Raw genomic sequence first — 18,508 nt, 5'->3', positions numbered from 1 at the left:
GGGGCTGCTTATAAGTCATGTTTTTATGTTCCTCACTTTGAGGTGTGCCGACACCCATAAAACATGCAATTAAAAAAGCACACGTAGCAATTAAACTCACAGTTTTACGACGTCAGTGATGTCCGAAATGAAGACTAAGATAAATGAAGAGGCAAACTTTTTCGCAAAAACTTGTTGCCCCTCTCCAGCTTACATATATCATAACTGCTGGCTGCAGACCTTGTGATGGCTACAGGAATGTGGCCAGCCTCTTTTGTGTTGGGGGCACCTGTTAGTGTACCTCCTTATTTAGAGTCCTTTTTTTGTTTTGACAGTGTACAGTTTTATAATAATTATCTTACAAATGTGATGCCGTGCAATGTGTTAAATTTCAAGAGCTGAGTCAAATTTACAAATGTCCATTTAATAAAATGAATGATTGTAATCTGTGGCACTAATAACCTTTGCTGCTTGTCTAGTCCAAAAAATAGCACATGTTACATGCAGGCTTACCCTCCCTGTCTACAAAGGCTTCAGCCTCAACATGTATCTTTAGCCTTTACCCCTAGGTATAGGTTGTTGTCACAGGGTTCTTTGGTGGCTGATGACTTGAGTATATGAAAAATGATATTTGTCGCAAAACACAATTTCTTTTCATATAACTATGTACATGCAGTGTTTGATTTTTAATGTTCAACTGGATCCAGTGTACTTAGCAGTGCAAACATGAAGAGAAATCCTATCGATGAAATCATGCTTTTCCCTGAAGTAGACCGTGCAGGTATAACTCCCCTCCTCCTTTGCGATGATTGTGGTCGCAAACTGTGCCCAATCCCTTAGGCAAATGCATGAGTTCATCTGGTGCCCACCACTTTGAGACTTTGCAGCCGACACTGTTTATAAAGCTAAGGAAATAAGTTTGCGCTTTACAGATATGGAATAATATTATGAGGAATTATTGTTGGGGAAAAAAGGGTCATGGGGGGCCTTATTGCTGTCATATCTTGTTTGGGAGGGGGGTGGTCTTTAACCTACATTTCTTGAAAAATGTGTGTAGCTCAATTTGCCCTTCAAAAAAAGAGTGAGTTCAGTGGGTGCAAAACATAGCCCTCGACAGAGGTCAATTTCTATAGATAACGTGATATAGTTGGATAATTTGAAAATGGGAATTATATGTGAGTCTTTTATTCCTGGGGGTAACTCGATCGATAATATTTGTGTCAAGTTTGTGTACCCTTCCGAAGAATCGCTGGCCTCAAACACTTCATTTCCCTGGTCTTTTTTGTCTTCCTGACCTCTAAAAAATATTGCCTGGTTTTTCAAAATTGAGGCCCCACTGTTTCGTAGAGGATCTGAGAAGTCACTACAGTGTGCTCATGTTTCAGAAAAAATTACACATTTCTTTGTTTGTTCGAATAGTCCAAGGCTGATTATACCCAGTGTAAGAGTAATTTCTGTTCGCATAAAAATCATCAGTAAGGGTTTTTTTTCCACATCTTTCTTGACATTTTTCTTCTTTTCTATTTATTTAAATTCTGTTACAGTTTTTTTCAACTCTTTCTAATGTGGCCTTTGCATAAGTAATAAAAGCAGATTTTTTAACTTGACTTTCTTGTTTTCAGTGAAAATGCAGGAATGTTCCTAACTTTTAGGCCTAACTGATTTATGTCAACATTAGGATATTGAATCAGCATTTTTACGAATGTTGCATGTAAAAGTATTTCTTCTGACGTTTTTCTTACTGATCAACACAATTAGTGATGAGGGGAGATGCAGATGAAGTAGCACTTTCACCATACACTAATGTCATTTTTCCAAAATTCTTCCTCTGAGTATGTTGGTATAAATTCAAACATAGTGCATATGCCTACCCTGCATAATATACTGGAAAAGAAGAGAAAATAAGAGAAAAATTATGAATTCACTGGGTAAGTAGTTCTATCACAATTGCTCTGGCAATCAATTGGATTGCGCAATAATCGTATTCAAGAAATAACGGCTACCCTGAAATCACTAGATAACTGGGATATAATGTATTTCATGTGTTTTCCTTTTTATTTTCAATTCTCCTAGCACGCTTACGCTCTCAGCCCTTAAAATGATCCTATATTGTTTATTGATCGTAAACCCTGTCAACCTATCTACGTACCCCATTGGTTATAAGACATGTATCACATGTTGGGCCATACTTACAACTACTGAAGGTGATGCACTGAAATGATGATATTGATTACATTTGTGTGTCAGGTTTTTTGAGCACCAAGCACATTTGTTCAAATTGTAATTTTCCTAATCACCTGGCGTTTGCTTAAATGTTATTTATTTATTCTTTGTGGTGGCACTAGTAATTTCCGATATGATTTCCAACTAAGAACCCCTGTCCCTTGATAAATATCTAGACAAGGCCTGGCACAGGGATGTGCTTGTGTTGCCTGACTTAAAGTTGACATGATTTCCAAACATGCACTGCAAGCTCGTGTAAAGCAGCTTGAATATTGTGCTGATGTTGTTTAGCTAGACTTGTTTCCTACTGAGGTCCAGATTTTTTAATTGAAGTTCAGGGACTCTTCCACTAAGGGCATTCTTTTTCCTGACTCACAGATAAGAAATTAAAATAAGGCTAGGTTTTTAAAAAAACGAACAATTGTGCCTTCGTTTCTCTTCCAGCAATTAGAGTCACTATTATCATGGGCCTGTCGACAGCATGCAGTCCTCAAAGGCTTTCCTTCAACAGCTGCTATAAAAAGCGTCTGAAACCTTCTTAGAAATCCTGAGCCAATGAGATTGGTCTACAATGATAGATCACAACAGGTAAGGTAATCTTAGTTCACTCTCATTATGTTTAGCTGTTATCATTTCATATCTTAGCTATTGGACTGAGTACCTTATGTTTGGGTTTCATGATAGAACTGTTTTAAGTATCCAAATGGCCTAGCTGTCCACGTGGCATAATATGTAAGATTAGGTGAAGATGCAAGCCTTCCAGTTCACACATATTTTGCATTCTCATTTGGAGGAAACGATCTACAGAAATGTGTTTTGTGGGTAAAAACCTGGAAAATCACCACGTTGTGTTTTATTTTTTATTGTTAGCAAACAGAGGAACATTTTATAAATTTATTTCAAGCTCACAGATGAACGTTTAGAAGAATTCTCTCCTAGCAAGGTTTTTTTTTGTTTTAGGAAACACTTCGCAAATGTTTTAATTTCAAATATTAAAACTTATAATATTCATAACCTCTACTCTTTTCTAACGGCACAATAACACGTTTACAAATCAATTCTAATTTGAGCGGACGTTAATAGCTTCTGAGTGCAAGGCCACAGACATGCAAGATAAGTCAATTAAAGTGTATTATGTGGGTTGTTCTACACTGTTACTGCACACACACCGAATGTACGAATGCCCTACAATGATGACGTTCCAACTCTCCTCTTTATCAAATAAAAGAATGGCTCTTGTAATTTGGATATATAAGATAAAAAAACTAGGTCCTTTCCCCTTTGTTTTCACAGCAGTAGACACTAATAATTTCAGATCAATTGATGGTCACACGTCTTGGGGCAATGTTACAAATGCTTTTGGTAATTAACACACTTTGTGCAAATACATGTTTGCCCAGTGTCACAAATACAAGTTGCTCAGTATTTGCTGCACATGTGGGCAGACGTATTTAAAACCAAAGTTGCTGCTCTGAATGGCCCATGGGGAAAAACCCGGCACAGTACTCAGTGCAGAACCATATCTCCAAAGACATAGCATTCCTGCTGCCATATCCTGAACTGGTGCTCAAACAGGCTGCTTAACACCAAGCACACATCTTTCACCATAGCACAAAGGACTGTGCACAATGTCTAGAATAGGTTTTGTACTGGCATGGCCCCCTAGCCTATCTCTTAAAGTGTTCCCACTTGTTATTTGGACTAGACAGTGCAGCACACATGAAATGTGCAAATGTTAGGACTTAAGGGATTTCCCCTACTTTACAGCAGCCACAAGGAGCTGTTATTGTTTGGTGCACAGACCAACCTACCATTGTTATTAGATCAGGCTTTGCATCAAGCACTATAGGTGGTTGTGTTGAACTGCTCATGTAGCACCCATGGGATTCCTCTTCGATGAAAAGTAGCACAATGTAGCTCAAATTGCCGTTTGCTAAAATTTTAGGCTACTTTTTATTAGAAAAAAACTTTTGTGTCTGGTTTATCAAGACTTTGCACTAAATTGTGTCACTTTTTGAGACTTTGCACCTGTGCACACATCCACAGGTTATTTCTCTGTGAGATAAAGTCCATAACCCCTGATACTTTTTAGGAAGTCAAACTTGACAATCAACCACTCAAAAATAAACTTTACTTGGTTATTCCTAACCATAAAGTGCATTTCATAAATATATATTTTTTTCATTTTTCGCTGAATAAAACCTCTCTTTCAAAAAGTACAAAAACAGATTGGTGATTCTAAAAATTCAATACCCTTTGTTAAAATATGCATTTCTAACCATGTGTAATCTTACATATTGAGATTGAAAATAAGTTAAAACACATGATTAAAATGATTCAAGCTCATGCCATTTCACTCCCCCCAAAAAAAACATTAAAAAAATGTGCACATTATACTATAATTAAGTGGTATTTGATAGTACTTTTAATTCTTTGTTTTGACCAGACTGGCCTGTCCTTGGAAGAAAATTCTTCTACTGGATCCGCTTTTCAGAGCAGCTCATTTGTCTGAGATTTTTTTTGTACACCTAGACATGCCAGTTGGATCGAAGCACCTCACAGCCAGGTAATAACTGCTTGTCTGCAGGTACGAACGTTTAGTTCCTGGAAGATTAATTTCAGAAGCCCAGTACAGCTACACACGTGCACATGAAGTGGCTTATTGATTCAATGTTATAGCCACATAGTTGGCAGTTTGTATCTTGCTTCTTGTCCTTCCTTGATGGAAGAAGATCTTTAAAATCATGAAAGCCAAGGCAGTACGGCATGAAGCTCCATTTCATGGCCAGGTTGGAGTGATCTGCAACATATGCTTACAGCTTCAGAATGGTATACTATACTAGTTTATCACGGTCCAAGAATGTCTCCACTTGGCCAGGCTGATTTGGTCTTCAAAAAGTGACAATTTCTTCACTCTGGCTCTTCTTCACCGGGCGAATGTGGCTTAGTCCATCTGTTGTGCCCATGTTTCGTAAATTCCCATGTCAGCTAACGCTTTCCCCAGATGAGTCCCTTATGAATTGGGTTGCTTTTTCTCTATCTGGATCTTGATATCCGACCAACATATGTTATTCAGTGATCCACTCTCTGTGGCGCGAATTTTCCAGCTCAGTTTCACAAAGGAGTTAATTCTTTGGGATGTTGATTTTGGAGTCCGAATACCATGCGCACTTGGGCGAGTGAGGCTGCGTTGGGGAGGCAGCACAATATTTTATATTGATTTGTTTATGGCTTATTTAAGTAGACTATCCGCTTGCCGTGCCATATTTCCAGGCCATAAGTCAGTGAAGGTAGGCGTTTAGCCTCCATCATCGTCAACAGGTTGTTATAAGGGTGGGCAACTCAGTTTCCTTTTTAAGAGTTTAAAGGCAAATGCCTTTGATTAGCATTAGCAAGAATTGGACATTTCTGGAACCCAGAGATTTTCAATTTCTTGTTTAGAAGGAAGGGTGAGGAGGAGTTAGATAGAAGGGTGAGGAGGAGTGCAGCTCTCTGTGGGTAATGCAAGTAATTTTAAATTGGGCCTCCACTTCAATGGGGAGCCAGTGGATTAGCAGGGCAGAGGAAATGTGGTCAAATATCTTGGGACCTAAAATGAAACATGCTGCAGCATGCAGAGTTGCTCTCAGTGGGCCTAGGTGAACTTTTGGGAATGACTGAAAGAAGGGCTTATCCATAGTATCGTCTAGAGAGAATGAGTGAATGCATCTCTATTTTGAGGTCTTGTTCTGAAATCAATTGCCTGCGGATTCAAAGCTGCCTAATTCGGAGTTGCGCACTGTTGGCCATGGCTGTGAAGATTGAAATGATTAGCATGGGTGATACCAAGTGATCCGGCACTCCGAACAATATATAAATGTTCCAGGTAGAGGTTAAAGAGGATCGAACCTTGGTGGACCACTTGGTAAATGCTGATTGGCCTCAAGAGTGAGTTAACCATTTTCACAATTTAGAAATAGTTGAATAGGTATGAGGTGAACCAGTTGAAGACAGTGCCTCCATATCCCATGCAAAGTTCAAGAGTATGAATTATTGACAGTGTTGAATGCAGCAAATAAATCCAGGAGGAACAGGATGCAGGAGTTGCCAAAGATGAGGATTTTGAGGCAGTCATCAACTATTTGGAGGATTGCAGTTTATTTTTACTGTGACCCTGGCAGAAACCTAATCGGAGAGTCTAGAAGGTTGTGTGTTCGAATGTGTGAGGCTAGTTGGGACTCTACTCAACTTTCGATGACTTGCCTAAAAGTGGGAGTGTGGAGACAGGGTGGTAGTTGTTTGTTTTCTCTGGATTTGGCCCTGTTTTAGTAATTCTGGGAAGAGGCCCTGTTTGAGAGGAGTTCACCATGGTGGTCCATATGGGGAGAAGGTGTGTGGCAAGAGATTTGCTGATACAACCTGGGATGGTGGGTTGAGGGGTTTACTTTGGAGATTGTTCTATGTAGGGACTGTTCAGAAATTGAAAAGAAGGATGACCATGATTGTAGTGCTTTGATGGGAAGTATGAAGGGCTCTACATTTTTTAACAAAGAAATCCACAAAGGTTTGCAACGGTCTACTGATTTATAGGAACCGAAGTAGTAGAGGGGTTAGTGAACTTATTATTAGACAAGCCAGACCATCTGCAGCAATGGGCCCAGATTTGATACCGATAAAGGTGCTTCAAAAGAATCCAAAGGAGTGGAGCTTGTTTTTAGCTCCTCTCTTTTCTTATTGCTTTGTCACTGGCAAAATTCCTAGTTCCTGGAAAGGAAGTATAATCATTCCAATTCATAAGAAGGGCTCTCGGCTGTTGCCCAGCAATTACAGACAGATCGCCCTCCTGGATACGTCAGGAAAGGATTTTGCGGCCAGTGTGCTGGAACATCTCAAAGAGTGGGCTTTCTCAACTGGATCCATACCGATAAATCAAGCTGGGTCCTGGAAAAAACTCTGTAAATGATAATATAGCTATGCTGCAAGCAATAATTGATAAATACGTTGTTTCGAAATCACAGGTCGTCTACTCTGCCTTCATCGACTTCTCAACAGCATTTGGCAGGGTGGACAGACCAACACTCTGGCGAAAGCTACAAAAATTGGGAATCCCAGAAAATCGACTTCGTATAATTGTTGCACTACATTCAGAAACCTGGTGTCAAGTGTTACTTGGGCAAGAAAAGGGCCTTACATCCCCAATTAAAACATCGAATGGACTAAAGCAAGGATGTCTTTTAGCTCCTCTACTATTTTCCCTGTACCTCAGTGTCCTTCCGGGCTGCTTCACGCAGGTAAACAATTTTCCTCCGAAAATAGCATTGTCTAAAATGTACACTCTGCTGTACGCAGACGATGTGATTATTCTCGACCTTACTCCTTTCGGTCTTCAAAGGAATCTGGACGCACTTTCAATATACACTGAAAGGAATTTTTTAATCCCAACCATAGCAAAAACAAAAATAGTCCCTTTCCGAGGAAAACAAAAACACACAAACTACAACTGGACCTTAGGAGGGAAATAGCTGGAAATAGTGGAAGAATACACCTATTTGGGGTGTATTTTTACTCAAACTTTAAAAATCACTCCCACTTCCAGCCCTTGGCCCACAAAACAGATGTTCACACTGGGGCGCTCCAAAGACTGTACTCTTCTACCGGGCGCAGGCACTTCTTATCCCTTCTGCAAGTCTTTAGTACAAAGATTCTATCTGTTCTTTCATATGCTCTAGAACACATTCCAATAACTCAATGGCATTCAATACAACTTAAAGAAAGCCAGAGCCTTCGGAAACTAACCAAAGTGCCTCAAGCCGTGCCCGTGCAAGCCCTGCGCCTCGAGTTCTCGCTAACCAGTACATATGCCAGGGGAATTACAAACATAATACGATGGGCATATAACATCTTGCAAGCAGAACCAGGAACCCTAAGAGCACAGCTAAGATCGGAAATCTTTGATCCAGGATCTACAAAATATGTTTTTTATCAAAATCTTACGTTTGCACTGAAGTTAACAGAATGTACAGTGGATCTGCTGAAATCCTGGACTCCGTCACACTTGAAACTTTTTTTTAAACACTCAGCGCCAAGAATAAGTTATGATCTTCACATTTTACACTGTTCAAAACTGTTACCATACAAGGCAGATGCAGATTCAATGGAATTTAAGCAAAGGCAACACTATCTTACTTTTACTTTAAGTCACGGCGCCCGAAGATGCAGGATCTTACTTCGATTTGTGATTCTCCCTTTTAAATCCCTAACTTGCATTTGGACACAAAATAAAAATGTCGGAAGCCTATGCAACCTCTGTCAAGGAGGAGTTCAAGACTTGGTACATGCACTGTTCATATGCCCTAATCCCACAGTCGTTGCTGCTAGAAAGAGGTTCCTAAAGCCAATTCAAACAAAGTGCAACTGTGCAAATGTACAGAGTTTGATTTCTCTTTTAAAATCACCTCCTAATGAATTTACTTGTTATAACCTGTTTAAATTTCTAAAACTTTTTATAAATTTATATTAGGATGAATGTTACAAAGCTTTTTAGTTATAGATGTAATTTTGTTGTTTTTAAATTTCTTATTTGTTGTTTTCAGTAGAGAACTAAATCAAATAAAACATTTTTTTGAGGGGTTAGTGATCTGTGCAATGACCTCGAACAGGCTCTTTTGTCTATTCTTTGCTAAATTCACAAGGGTTCCAATATGGGAGAATTTGGCACTGAGAATTTTGTCTGTGTAATGTTTTCTCGCTTTGCAGAGTTTAGTCAAACTGAGGTGGGATTGCAGTTTCTGAGCAGCTTTCTTTCTTCAGAAAGCGCTTTAGAGAACTAGAGCCTAGAGGGTTTAGGTCTGGGTAATTTGCATTTCAGGGGTGCACATTTGTCGATAAGGGATTCCATGCAGGAGTTGTAGTTGTTGGTGGCCTCTTTAATGTTCATATAATTAGGGTGGGATAGCCTATGATGACATTGGCTTGTGTGTCAAGATGGGATGTATACCTGAACCATATTTTGTCTGTCTTAGGTTGCCTTTATGTTTTGGTATGTGAGCCGTTTAGAGAGAATAGAAGCTGTATGTGATAGGACCACTCAACGAGGATTGAGTCATATGCCTTTAGTTGGATATTATCAGATCCAGAATGGCCCCTTTGTGATGCATGGGTTTATGGCAGAGTTGTTAGAGATCATTGCCATTAAGAAAGGAGATGAAAGTGTCCACATAGCTGTTGCCTACATTCCCAGTGGATGTTAAAGTCTCCAAGGAAGATAATGTTGTCTGACCTGATGAGTTGCATAGTGAAAAAATCCACACATTCCTCAATGAAGTTGTTGTTTAGACCGGGAGGGGGGGGTAAATAACATTTAATCTGAGGTTGGGGGTGGTGGAGATGGGCAGTTCCAGCGACATGCATTTTGAAAGACTGAAAATGAGTGGTTTGGAGGGTTCGGCACCTCAGCGAGTTTCGGTGAATTAGTGCGAGACCTCCACCGTGTCGATCTTCCTGGTTGCAATGCAAAATGGAGTGTGGTTAGATGAGACATTGAGCTATGTTTCCATGAGGATCATGATGTCAAGATTATGAGTCTGGATCAAGTCTGATATCTCTAGAAGGTGTTATACTGCAGGCCAACATTTATGGAGAGTGCAGTTAATGGAGAAGCTGTTGTGTTTTTGACTTGGCTGATCTGGGAGTAAGCACATGCACTGGGATGTGTGTGTGAGTTTGAGTGCAATCAGATACAATGGTGGAAATCGGGCAGCGCCCCCTAAGGGGAGATAGGAGGAGGGGGTAGCAGCAGTTAAGGCTCTGTAACTCTTAGGGAGATAAGGTAGGTCTGAGTTATCTGGGAATGATTGAATCCAACTGGGTCTGGGTAGGCAGCTGGCTCTTGCTATGCTGGATGGATGTGGAGGGAGGGTCCACAAGGGGTGCTCAGGGTAGTAGTGGCGAGACGACAGAGAGCCAATGTGAGAATGTCCATTCTTTGAAAGAGGTTTGAGAACAAGGGAATGAGCTTGTTGAACAGAGGACAGCTATGTTCAGCAATTGTGGGAAGTTTGGGTGGGGCTGTCTGAGATGGATTCTGAGGGGTTGCGGTGCAGGTAGGGGAGCTACTGGTTGATGGTATCTGCAGTTAGGAGATGTTAGGGGAGGGAGCGGAGAAGGTAGGGAGGAAGGGAGAGATATATGGCCCAACTGAGGAGGTGAAAAGATCCTAGAATTTGGGGAGTTATAAGTGAGGGAGCAAGTTGCCAAGGGGCTGCCAGCCCCTGCAGCTGATCCATCCCTGAGGTGACCACATCCAGTGGTGTAGGTCACCTTTTCTACCCAGAACCCACTATTTCTGCCACTTTTGTAATGGCAGAAGTCTTCCTTAGCTGTACAAACCAGGCAGCCCACCCTAGAGGTGAGGGTAGCCTTCTGGAGGTGTATATCTCCGGCATATCAAATTTACCACCTGCCCAGGTACAAATGTTCCTGGGGTATGAGGAGGGCTGTTTCCTCCTTTGGGAGTCAGCCCTATGCATATCAGAGGCAGTGTGGCCTTTGAAGCTCACCACCTTGATGTGCCCCTTCAACAGCCCTCCAGGAATGGAGGAGGTGTGACCTTTTCCCTACTCAGGCCTTTCTTCCTGATTCCTGGGAGTGATCAAACTGCCTGACCTGTGGTCAGAATCCTGTCTTGGCAGCAACAACTGTGGGCTGCCAGCCAGAGCACAGAGAAGCTGGGGCAACCAGTTGGGCAACCTCTAAGGTAGCCCCCTGGGTGCATGCCACATTCTCCTTGACACAAGAGTCATGTCAGGGGTGAGATGGCATGTTGTTTGTTGCCAAAAATGACATAGTTTGGCAATGCTATATTGGAGCTATTGGCCCCAGGTTTGCCGGGGTGCAAGCACATGATATCCTGTCTATCACTTATAAGTCTAGTGTACTATAAGTTATAATGTACTTTAATGACAAAGACCACCATAGGGACATACAAGCGTGCACTTACATGACCACACCTTTAATATAAGGCACCATACCTCCTGAGCTCAGGAGCCCTTCTTTAGGGGTGACTGACAAATATAAGAAGCGGTGCATTGACTTTGCCACATAAAGTGAGGGCAAATCCGAATTGGAGCAGTTTACACTGCTCCTGCAGTTTGCATTGGCAGGCCTGTTGTCAGTAGTTTACTTGTGCCACTCAGGGTGGCACAAAAATGCTGCAAGCCCTTTACCACTCATAAACTTGGCACTGCTGGTACCATATACTAGGGAATAATGAGGGGGTAAAGTCTTTATCAATTGGGGTTACAAATTTACACATAACCATTTTAGGGAAAATGCATGGGCACTGGGTGGCAGCCTCCAGTGTACAGTCAGAGCTAAAAACCAGTATCTTGTTGCCCAAGTGGGCTGACATCCGCAAAAAGCCTTGTTTTCTTACATCATTCCTTGACAATTTGAAGTATGTTTGTGCATTTGCGTAGTTTTCCTGACAGTCCATGGGCAAACTGTCTTGTTTCCATTGCACACTTTGGACCCAATACACCAAAATTGTGGCATAGAATATATGGCTTATGCTAATGGTAATCCTGGTGTAGCCCTCCCTTTCAGAAGTGTTCCTGGTTCATTCCTGGCCCAAATTACGAAGATCATTTAAAGACAGTTTACTTGATTTTTCACAGTGAATGGAATGATCTTCTGATACATCAATGTCAATATAAATATGAAATGTAAGGTCATTAAAAAGCAGAGGACCTGAGTTGGAAATTGATGGGCACAGTATTTCATGTCAGGTTAGCAGAGGACATTGTCTCAGCCATCCTGTCAGTTTACCAGCTGTCATTTTAAAGATGACCACCGGCCCTCATGTTTTTTTCTCCAAGAAACCAAAAACATAATAGAGTCCCTCGCCACCACAGCTTTGAACTTTTCGCTCAGTGTGGGCAGGTAATCTTTTTTCTGTCCCTCACCACCAGGTTTTTTCTATTGGTGACGGACAAAAAATATGAGACATTGAGTGTCAACACATAGTAGGCTGGTCTATGTAATACTCTTTGAGGGCCACTACTCTGTAGCAAACTTTTATCAGTGAATGGAGCCAAAGGGAATCTATCAACAGAATACTTAGGTTCGACCTAACCGACAGAAGGCGTTTGGACTGATGGTTTGACGGACCCAATTACCTTAGCCTTTTCCTGAAGTGAGAAATTTGGTACCTATGTGGAAACGTATTGGATGAAGTCTGGAGTGAAGACCAGGAACTCTGAACTCTTCACAGCTACAGTTTGCCTATTCATACTCATACTCTCTTCACACCCCCAACATATGTTTCAGAGCAATGTAGGCCAGCAACACTGCAGAGTGATGCCCCTCAATCATGCGTGTATCACAGTTGTATTATTTGGCCATTTTGGTTACCACCAGAACCACACATCCTTTTCATGTCTATTGTTTTCAAGTGTGCCCTCACACCCTCACCTACACCATGCCCCTGCCACCATACATTATCATCTTTCCTCCCTTCTTCCCAGTGTCAATAGTAACCTGCCCTATGCCACACTGTCCACAGCCATAGAACAAACATTTTCACCAACCTCTGCAGGTGCACACAAACCTGAAAAATTGATAGCTATCTGTTCAAATGTCAAACTAACCTTACGTCAATGTCTGTCCTGGATGTTATAGCCATGCCTCTCACCTACGCAAAATTGATTTTCCTATGCAACTATTTTTGCATATAAATTCCTACTATTTGGTCTTGTGTATATCGTAGAATGTTTTTTCATTGTGTGATTATCACACATGGGACTCTTGTTTGCTTGGAAAATGTAAAATACTGATTATGAGAATGGATGTGTGCTTTGGGTGTATGATATGCACCAGAAAATACATTTTGCAAGTATCTTGCATGACATTTGGATGCCAGGGCATATATTGAGTACACTCTTCATGCAGTAGAGCACCAAAAATATCAAGCAAGTTTATTGTATGATGTTTGTAAGTGTGCCCATGCTTAAGTTGACTTTTTCACTTAGACTGCCAGTCAGTTGAGGAGGTATCTCACATGACTGTTGAAATTTCACATACAGTATGATCCCTGGCTAGATGTCCACTTCTCACAAGAATTATGTGCGTTACCTGGGGAAATATTAACAACATTTTGTGTACCCTACTTTCTCCTTCATGTACAAAACTGGCCAAAAATCATTTAAGATTAGTAACTTGAGAGCTTGTGTAGTGCTTGGAGGCGGAAGCCTGGCACCTGCTTTGAAACAAAATAAAAAGTGAGACATTGTGTTAGGAAAACCAAAAAGCAAGAGCCCTGACATATAGGGAGTTTTAACTCTTTGCATCATGGCCATTGTTTATTTTCGTCTGGTGACCCTGAACATGGGAATTCATTATATTTACTTTGCCCTATATAAGGTGTGGCTACCACTGCTCTCAGAAAAGTCTTGGGGTTACAAGAGCACTCCTAGTTAATATTGTTATTTCTTGGTTTATTCTTCTTGAGAAAACTTAAAGAAGGGTGCTATACTGATGTAATGTGTTCACTTCACATGCAAACATTAGCAAATTATCTAACAGGATAGAATCCTGAGTGCAGTGAGCACTGTGAACATCCGTTCTATATCTTCTAAATAATTCTGCACAATTTTAAGAGTAAAATATATACAAATAAACACATTTGGTCACATATGAGAATTATTGCTCATCAATTCATCTTGTAGATCACATCAATATTTATGTATTTTCATTGCGCATATTTTTTGACACCATTGAACAAACACAAAATCATCAAGGTATAGTCCTTTACATTACATATATCTGGTAAAAAGGAATAATTATAATTATAATCATGACATTAACAAAATTCTCTTGTTGTAGACAAAATGCCCAATGCATTTCGGGACTGCGGGGTCCCTTCCTCAGAGGCGAGTTCTATAAACAAAGAAATACTGAAATTTATAATCATGCTGACCACTCAGTCAAGTGTTACCATCAGTGGAAGAGGAAACTTCCCCAGTGGAAACTCAGTGATTCTGGTCACTAAATACTGTAGGTAAGTGCCTATTTTGTGAGTGGAGTATCTGCTGTTTTCATGCAGATTGCCCTCATCATCCAACTTCTAAATTACCTCTTCTTTCATATTTATCCTCTTCCATATGTGTTATCATGTCCCTGCTCAGCACCATGATACTAAATATTTTGGTTCCCTCCTATTCAGAGCAACCGTCCCCCTCTCACATGCCTTGCCTTTAAAGCATACTCAGTGTTCAGCCTATGACAGCCGTGAAGCACGTTTATTAGGCCTACTAGGCTCTTATCTTTCACCGGTCAGAAAATTGCACAGCTCCAGCAATGAAGCAGGCAGAGCACAATGTTTCTGACAGATACTAGAGTAAAAAAGCAGACCTACTACAAAATCAATACAGAAAATAAGACACATTTTCTAAAGACTGACTTTCTCGTGATAAGAACAATCTGGAAAAAAAACATGAACATTTTGGGAAATTACAATCTTTCAAAGGGAATGTGGTTTGCTGGAATTTGGTACACCATATTTAAAGTAAAGCACATTTTAGGTAATGTATTGCTTTAGTTCATCCTTCCAACCCTCTAAGAAAGGTGCTACCTAAAGAGAAGGCATAACCTCTGAGGTCCACTTAGATGGTAGAAAAGAGCCATGTTTTCAGTTGTTTCCTAAAACAGCACTCCTCAGTAAAGAAGCCTAGAGGAACTGGAAGGTCATTTCAGGACTTTACTGTCAGAAATACAAATGACCTACCTCCTCTCCTATCTAGTTTTATCTGAGGTATGTGGAAGAGTTTAGTATAAGAAAGACTTATGTTCCTGCTTATTAGTATTGTTTGAACTCAGACTTAGCCATGAGATATTTTGCTCAAATCCTATAATAATCTCTATGTGCAAAGATCATGAAGTTAAAAAGAATCCAATTATGGACTGCAACCAATGGAGCTGTACAGGGGGGTGATACTGGTCAAGTTTGGGGGAGTTTTAATACCAGTCGTGCTGCTGCATTCTGAACCACTTGTAACCTAGTGATAAGAAATTTGGGGATTCCAAGATATAGGCTGCTAGCATTGTCTATTCTGGAAGTGGTAATAGCGTGACATTCTAGCTTCCATGATTCTAATGGCAGAAAATGCAGGGACCTTCTTAATGTACCCAAACAGAGAAGCATGACCTGTGATTGGCAACATTTGTGGACAAATTGATTGCTTGAAATTGAATGTGACACCACAATTCCTACCTACACCAGCTGGTAAAGGAGGCAGAGCTAGATCCATAGGCCACAAAGACAGAGAAATTGTTGTTATATCCATTCAAAAGCATGTCAGTCTTATCTGTGTTGCCGTTCTGGTAGCTCTCATTGATCCATTCAATTACCCTCATGAAACAGGCTTTAAAGGTTTGTTCTGTCTTAGTTGAGCTTTTGTGAAATGAACGGATTAACTGGGTAAAGTGTGCAAAGGATACCACCTTAACCCTGAACGGTTCAATCAAATTAGCGAAGGGTGCCATACAAACATTAAATAAGAGCAGACTCAGGGAAGATCTCCTATGTGATTCCCTATTTCAATATCATATTTTTTATCAAAAGGTGGAGACTGATACTGCCTGGCTCTCTTGGAAGAAAATGATTGGAGTCATATTAATGCAAGACTGCAAATTCCCACATCTACAAGTCTGATAAATAAAGTGTGGGGAAGGGGAGCTGTGCAAAAGCATAAGGGAGGCCTTTGATACCCTGTTTACAGTGATTTAAATTGCATGAGACACATCTAAAGATAGTCTAAGGGTGGCAAATGGGACTGATGAATTAGCTAACACAGCCTTTTTACAACTGGGTTTTAACCCAGGCAGTTTGCCACCTCTCATGAGAATGCATTAATGAGTAAGAAGAAGAAACTGCTGAAGAAATAGGAATAAGATGTGACTTTATATTGATGGCCACTGCTTTAACAAATTAGGGCCAATAGTCAATGGGGTGGTAGTACAATGCAGATCGTGATGGGTGATATTTGACCAATCTTAGAGTAGGTAGACATGTATAACTCATGAACTTTATAGGATGTTGGCTTCCTTCTCTACATGCTGAGGGAAATGGAGTGACTGTAGCTGATTTTTTTTTTTTGATTTTTTTATCACGTTTTGCATAGCGTGAACTTGACCGTGGGTATCAGAGTGCTTTACAGAGATACCACAGCCGTTTTTATATGAGCTACATGATGAGTAAGCAAAAATACATAGCAAAAGTATATTAAAATTGTAGAATACAAAATGTGGTAGGATATGTGGACATAGTATTTTCGAGGTAGGTAAGGTAGTTTGTTACGTAGTTGGGAAGAGTAGAAGCACAGAAGTAGTACAGCAGCAATTATGTGAGTTACATATAGAGTGCATAGTAACCGTATAGAAGAAAAGAATACAATATACAGTAGTACATATTCTATAGAGGTGCATATGGAGTAAATAAAAATACACAGTAGCAATATATAAAGGTAGTGTACAATAGGATATGTGGACAAAATAGATCGGAAGTAGCTAGGTTAGGGTGTTACCTACCTGGGGGAGGAGAGGCACAGTTTCTCCCGAGGTAGTGACACTCAGATTTATTTGGAGGGTGTGACGTCAGATGATTTAGGTAGGAGGGTTTAGGTATTTATTGAGAAGAAGAAGTTTAAGTGTTTTACTAAAGTGAGGTAATGATCAATTATTCACATACATCCTGTGGCAAAGGGTTTCAGAATCTAGGGAAGTTCATAGAGAAGGAGCGGGTGCAAGATTTTTCTTTCTTGAGTTTGGGTGGAATCAGGAGTGTTTGAACTTCAGAGAGGTCTCTTTTGGTTGGCCTTTGGCAGTTTATTCACGAGGTAGATTGTTTTTTCAGTGTAGAGAGCTTTGTGGGTTATGAAACCAGTTTGGAGGATACATCTTACCTCAATTTGTAGCCAGTTGAGATTCCTGAGAGTGGAAGTGATTTAGTCAGAGCGCGTCTCCCCCGATAGTAGTCTGGTCACTGCGTGGAATGCAGCTTTCGAAAGTCTGATGTGTGTTTTTGGGGCACCCGTGATCGTAGCGGTACTGTACTCCAACTTGAAGAGGACTAAGCATTGCACCACAGACTTTAGATCTTTGAGGGGGATGAAGGGTTTGACTTTTTAAAGGTGCTTTAACGTGTAGAAGGCCCTTTTAGCTGAGGCATTAATATGCTCTAGTATGTTCAGGTTTCTGTCAAGTGTAACTCCTTGCGATTTGACAGTGTTGGAGATGGAAAGGTTGCAATTTAATGCAGTGAGGTTGTCAAGCCAGGTATCTGTGGGAAAGGACTTTACTTTTGATTGGAAGAAGAGTAGTTCTGTTTTGTTGAGTTTGGCCTTAAGGTGGTTATTAGTGTGCCAGACTTGTACCATGGAGCGAGTACTGGTTAGGTGCTGGATATCTTTATTTAAAGAAATGTTCATGTAGAGTTGGGTGTCATCTGCATAGAGGTGCTAGGCAATTCTGGCTTGTTTTAGAATCAATGTATGACGTTCCCTGTAGAGAGTGAATAGGGAAGTAGATATTATTGGGCCCTGTGGAACTCCTTGTGAGACTTGCATTGATTTTGAAGAGGAGTTGTTTATTCTGACAAGCTTTCAGCGTTGTGTCAGGAAAGAGGTCAACCACTGAAGGACAGTGCCATTTAGGCCTGCATGCTGTTAGAGGGTGTTTAGGAGGATGTCATGGCTGATGGTATCAAAGGCAGCTGATAGGTCCAGGAGGACTAATAGAGTCTGATGCTTGTCAGACCTTCAAAGTCCACTGCGGTTAGTGCTGCTAAATAATTGGTTTGCCTTGGAGGACCTCTCACAATTAGACATATGGAAAAGGTACATTAGTACATGCATTATATTGGTGAAGAAACAGGGACAAATATATATGGATAGTCCTGCTGCTAGGAAAATTGCCAGCATGGCTAACCCTTGCTAATAGGAGAAGATGCAAAGTTGATCAGAGGCTATTTCTTCCATCGGCAGAATGAATTTCTTCGTCTTGGCTGCTCACTCACATTATTTTCTGTGACATTAGATTTCCATAGATTTTTTTGTTGGGGACTAAGGTTGGTGTGCGATTTAGTGCTACAGTGGAGGTGCGAAAGGTTTCTTGTCTAGCTTTTCCCAATGCTCCTGAGAGCAAGGACTTCTCATTTAATATTAGTGGCTGAACTTCATGACTCAAAGACAAGGTTCCATTCTTTCCCGAAAACAGAGGATACAGAAATAGTGGCCCTTCAAGGCACTCACTTCAATAGAGATAGGCAAGTGGA

The 18,508-nt window shown here is 40.7% G+C and overlaps 1 protein-coding gene across 1 annotated transcript in view; it reads left to right on the top strand.

Moving 5' to 3' along the window:
• Positions 1-705: 705 nt before the first annotated feature.
• The window catches only part of LOC146854092 (olfactory receptor 13G1-like), a 30,430-nt gene continuing 12,627 nt past the window's right edge, over positions 706-18,508 (top strand). The window contains exons 1-2 of the mRNA XM_085651007.1: positions 706-760; positions 14,062-14,236. Coding sequence (XP_085507133.1) covers positions 706-760; positions 14,062-14,236 — 230 coding nt within the window. The remainder of the gene's footprint in view (positions 761-14,061; positions 14,237-18,508) is intronic.

The sequence above is a fragment of the Triturus cristatus genome, chromosome 4_1 (assembly GCF_964204655.1).
Source record: "Triturus cristatus chromosome 4_1, aTriCri1.1, whole genome shotgun sequence".
Lineage (NCBI taxonomy): Eukaryota > Metazoa > Chordata > Amphibia > Caudata > Salamandridae > Triturus > Triturus cristatus.
This window is presented reverse-complemented; position numbering and strand designations above follow the sequence as displayed.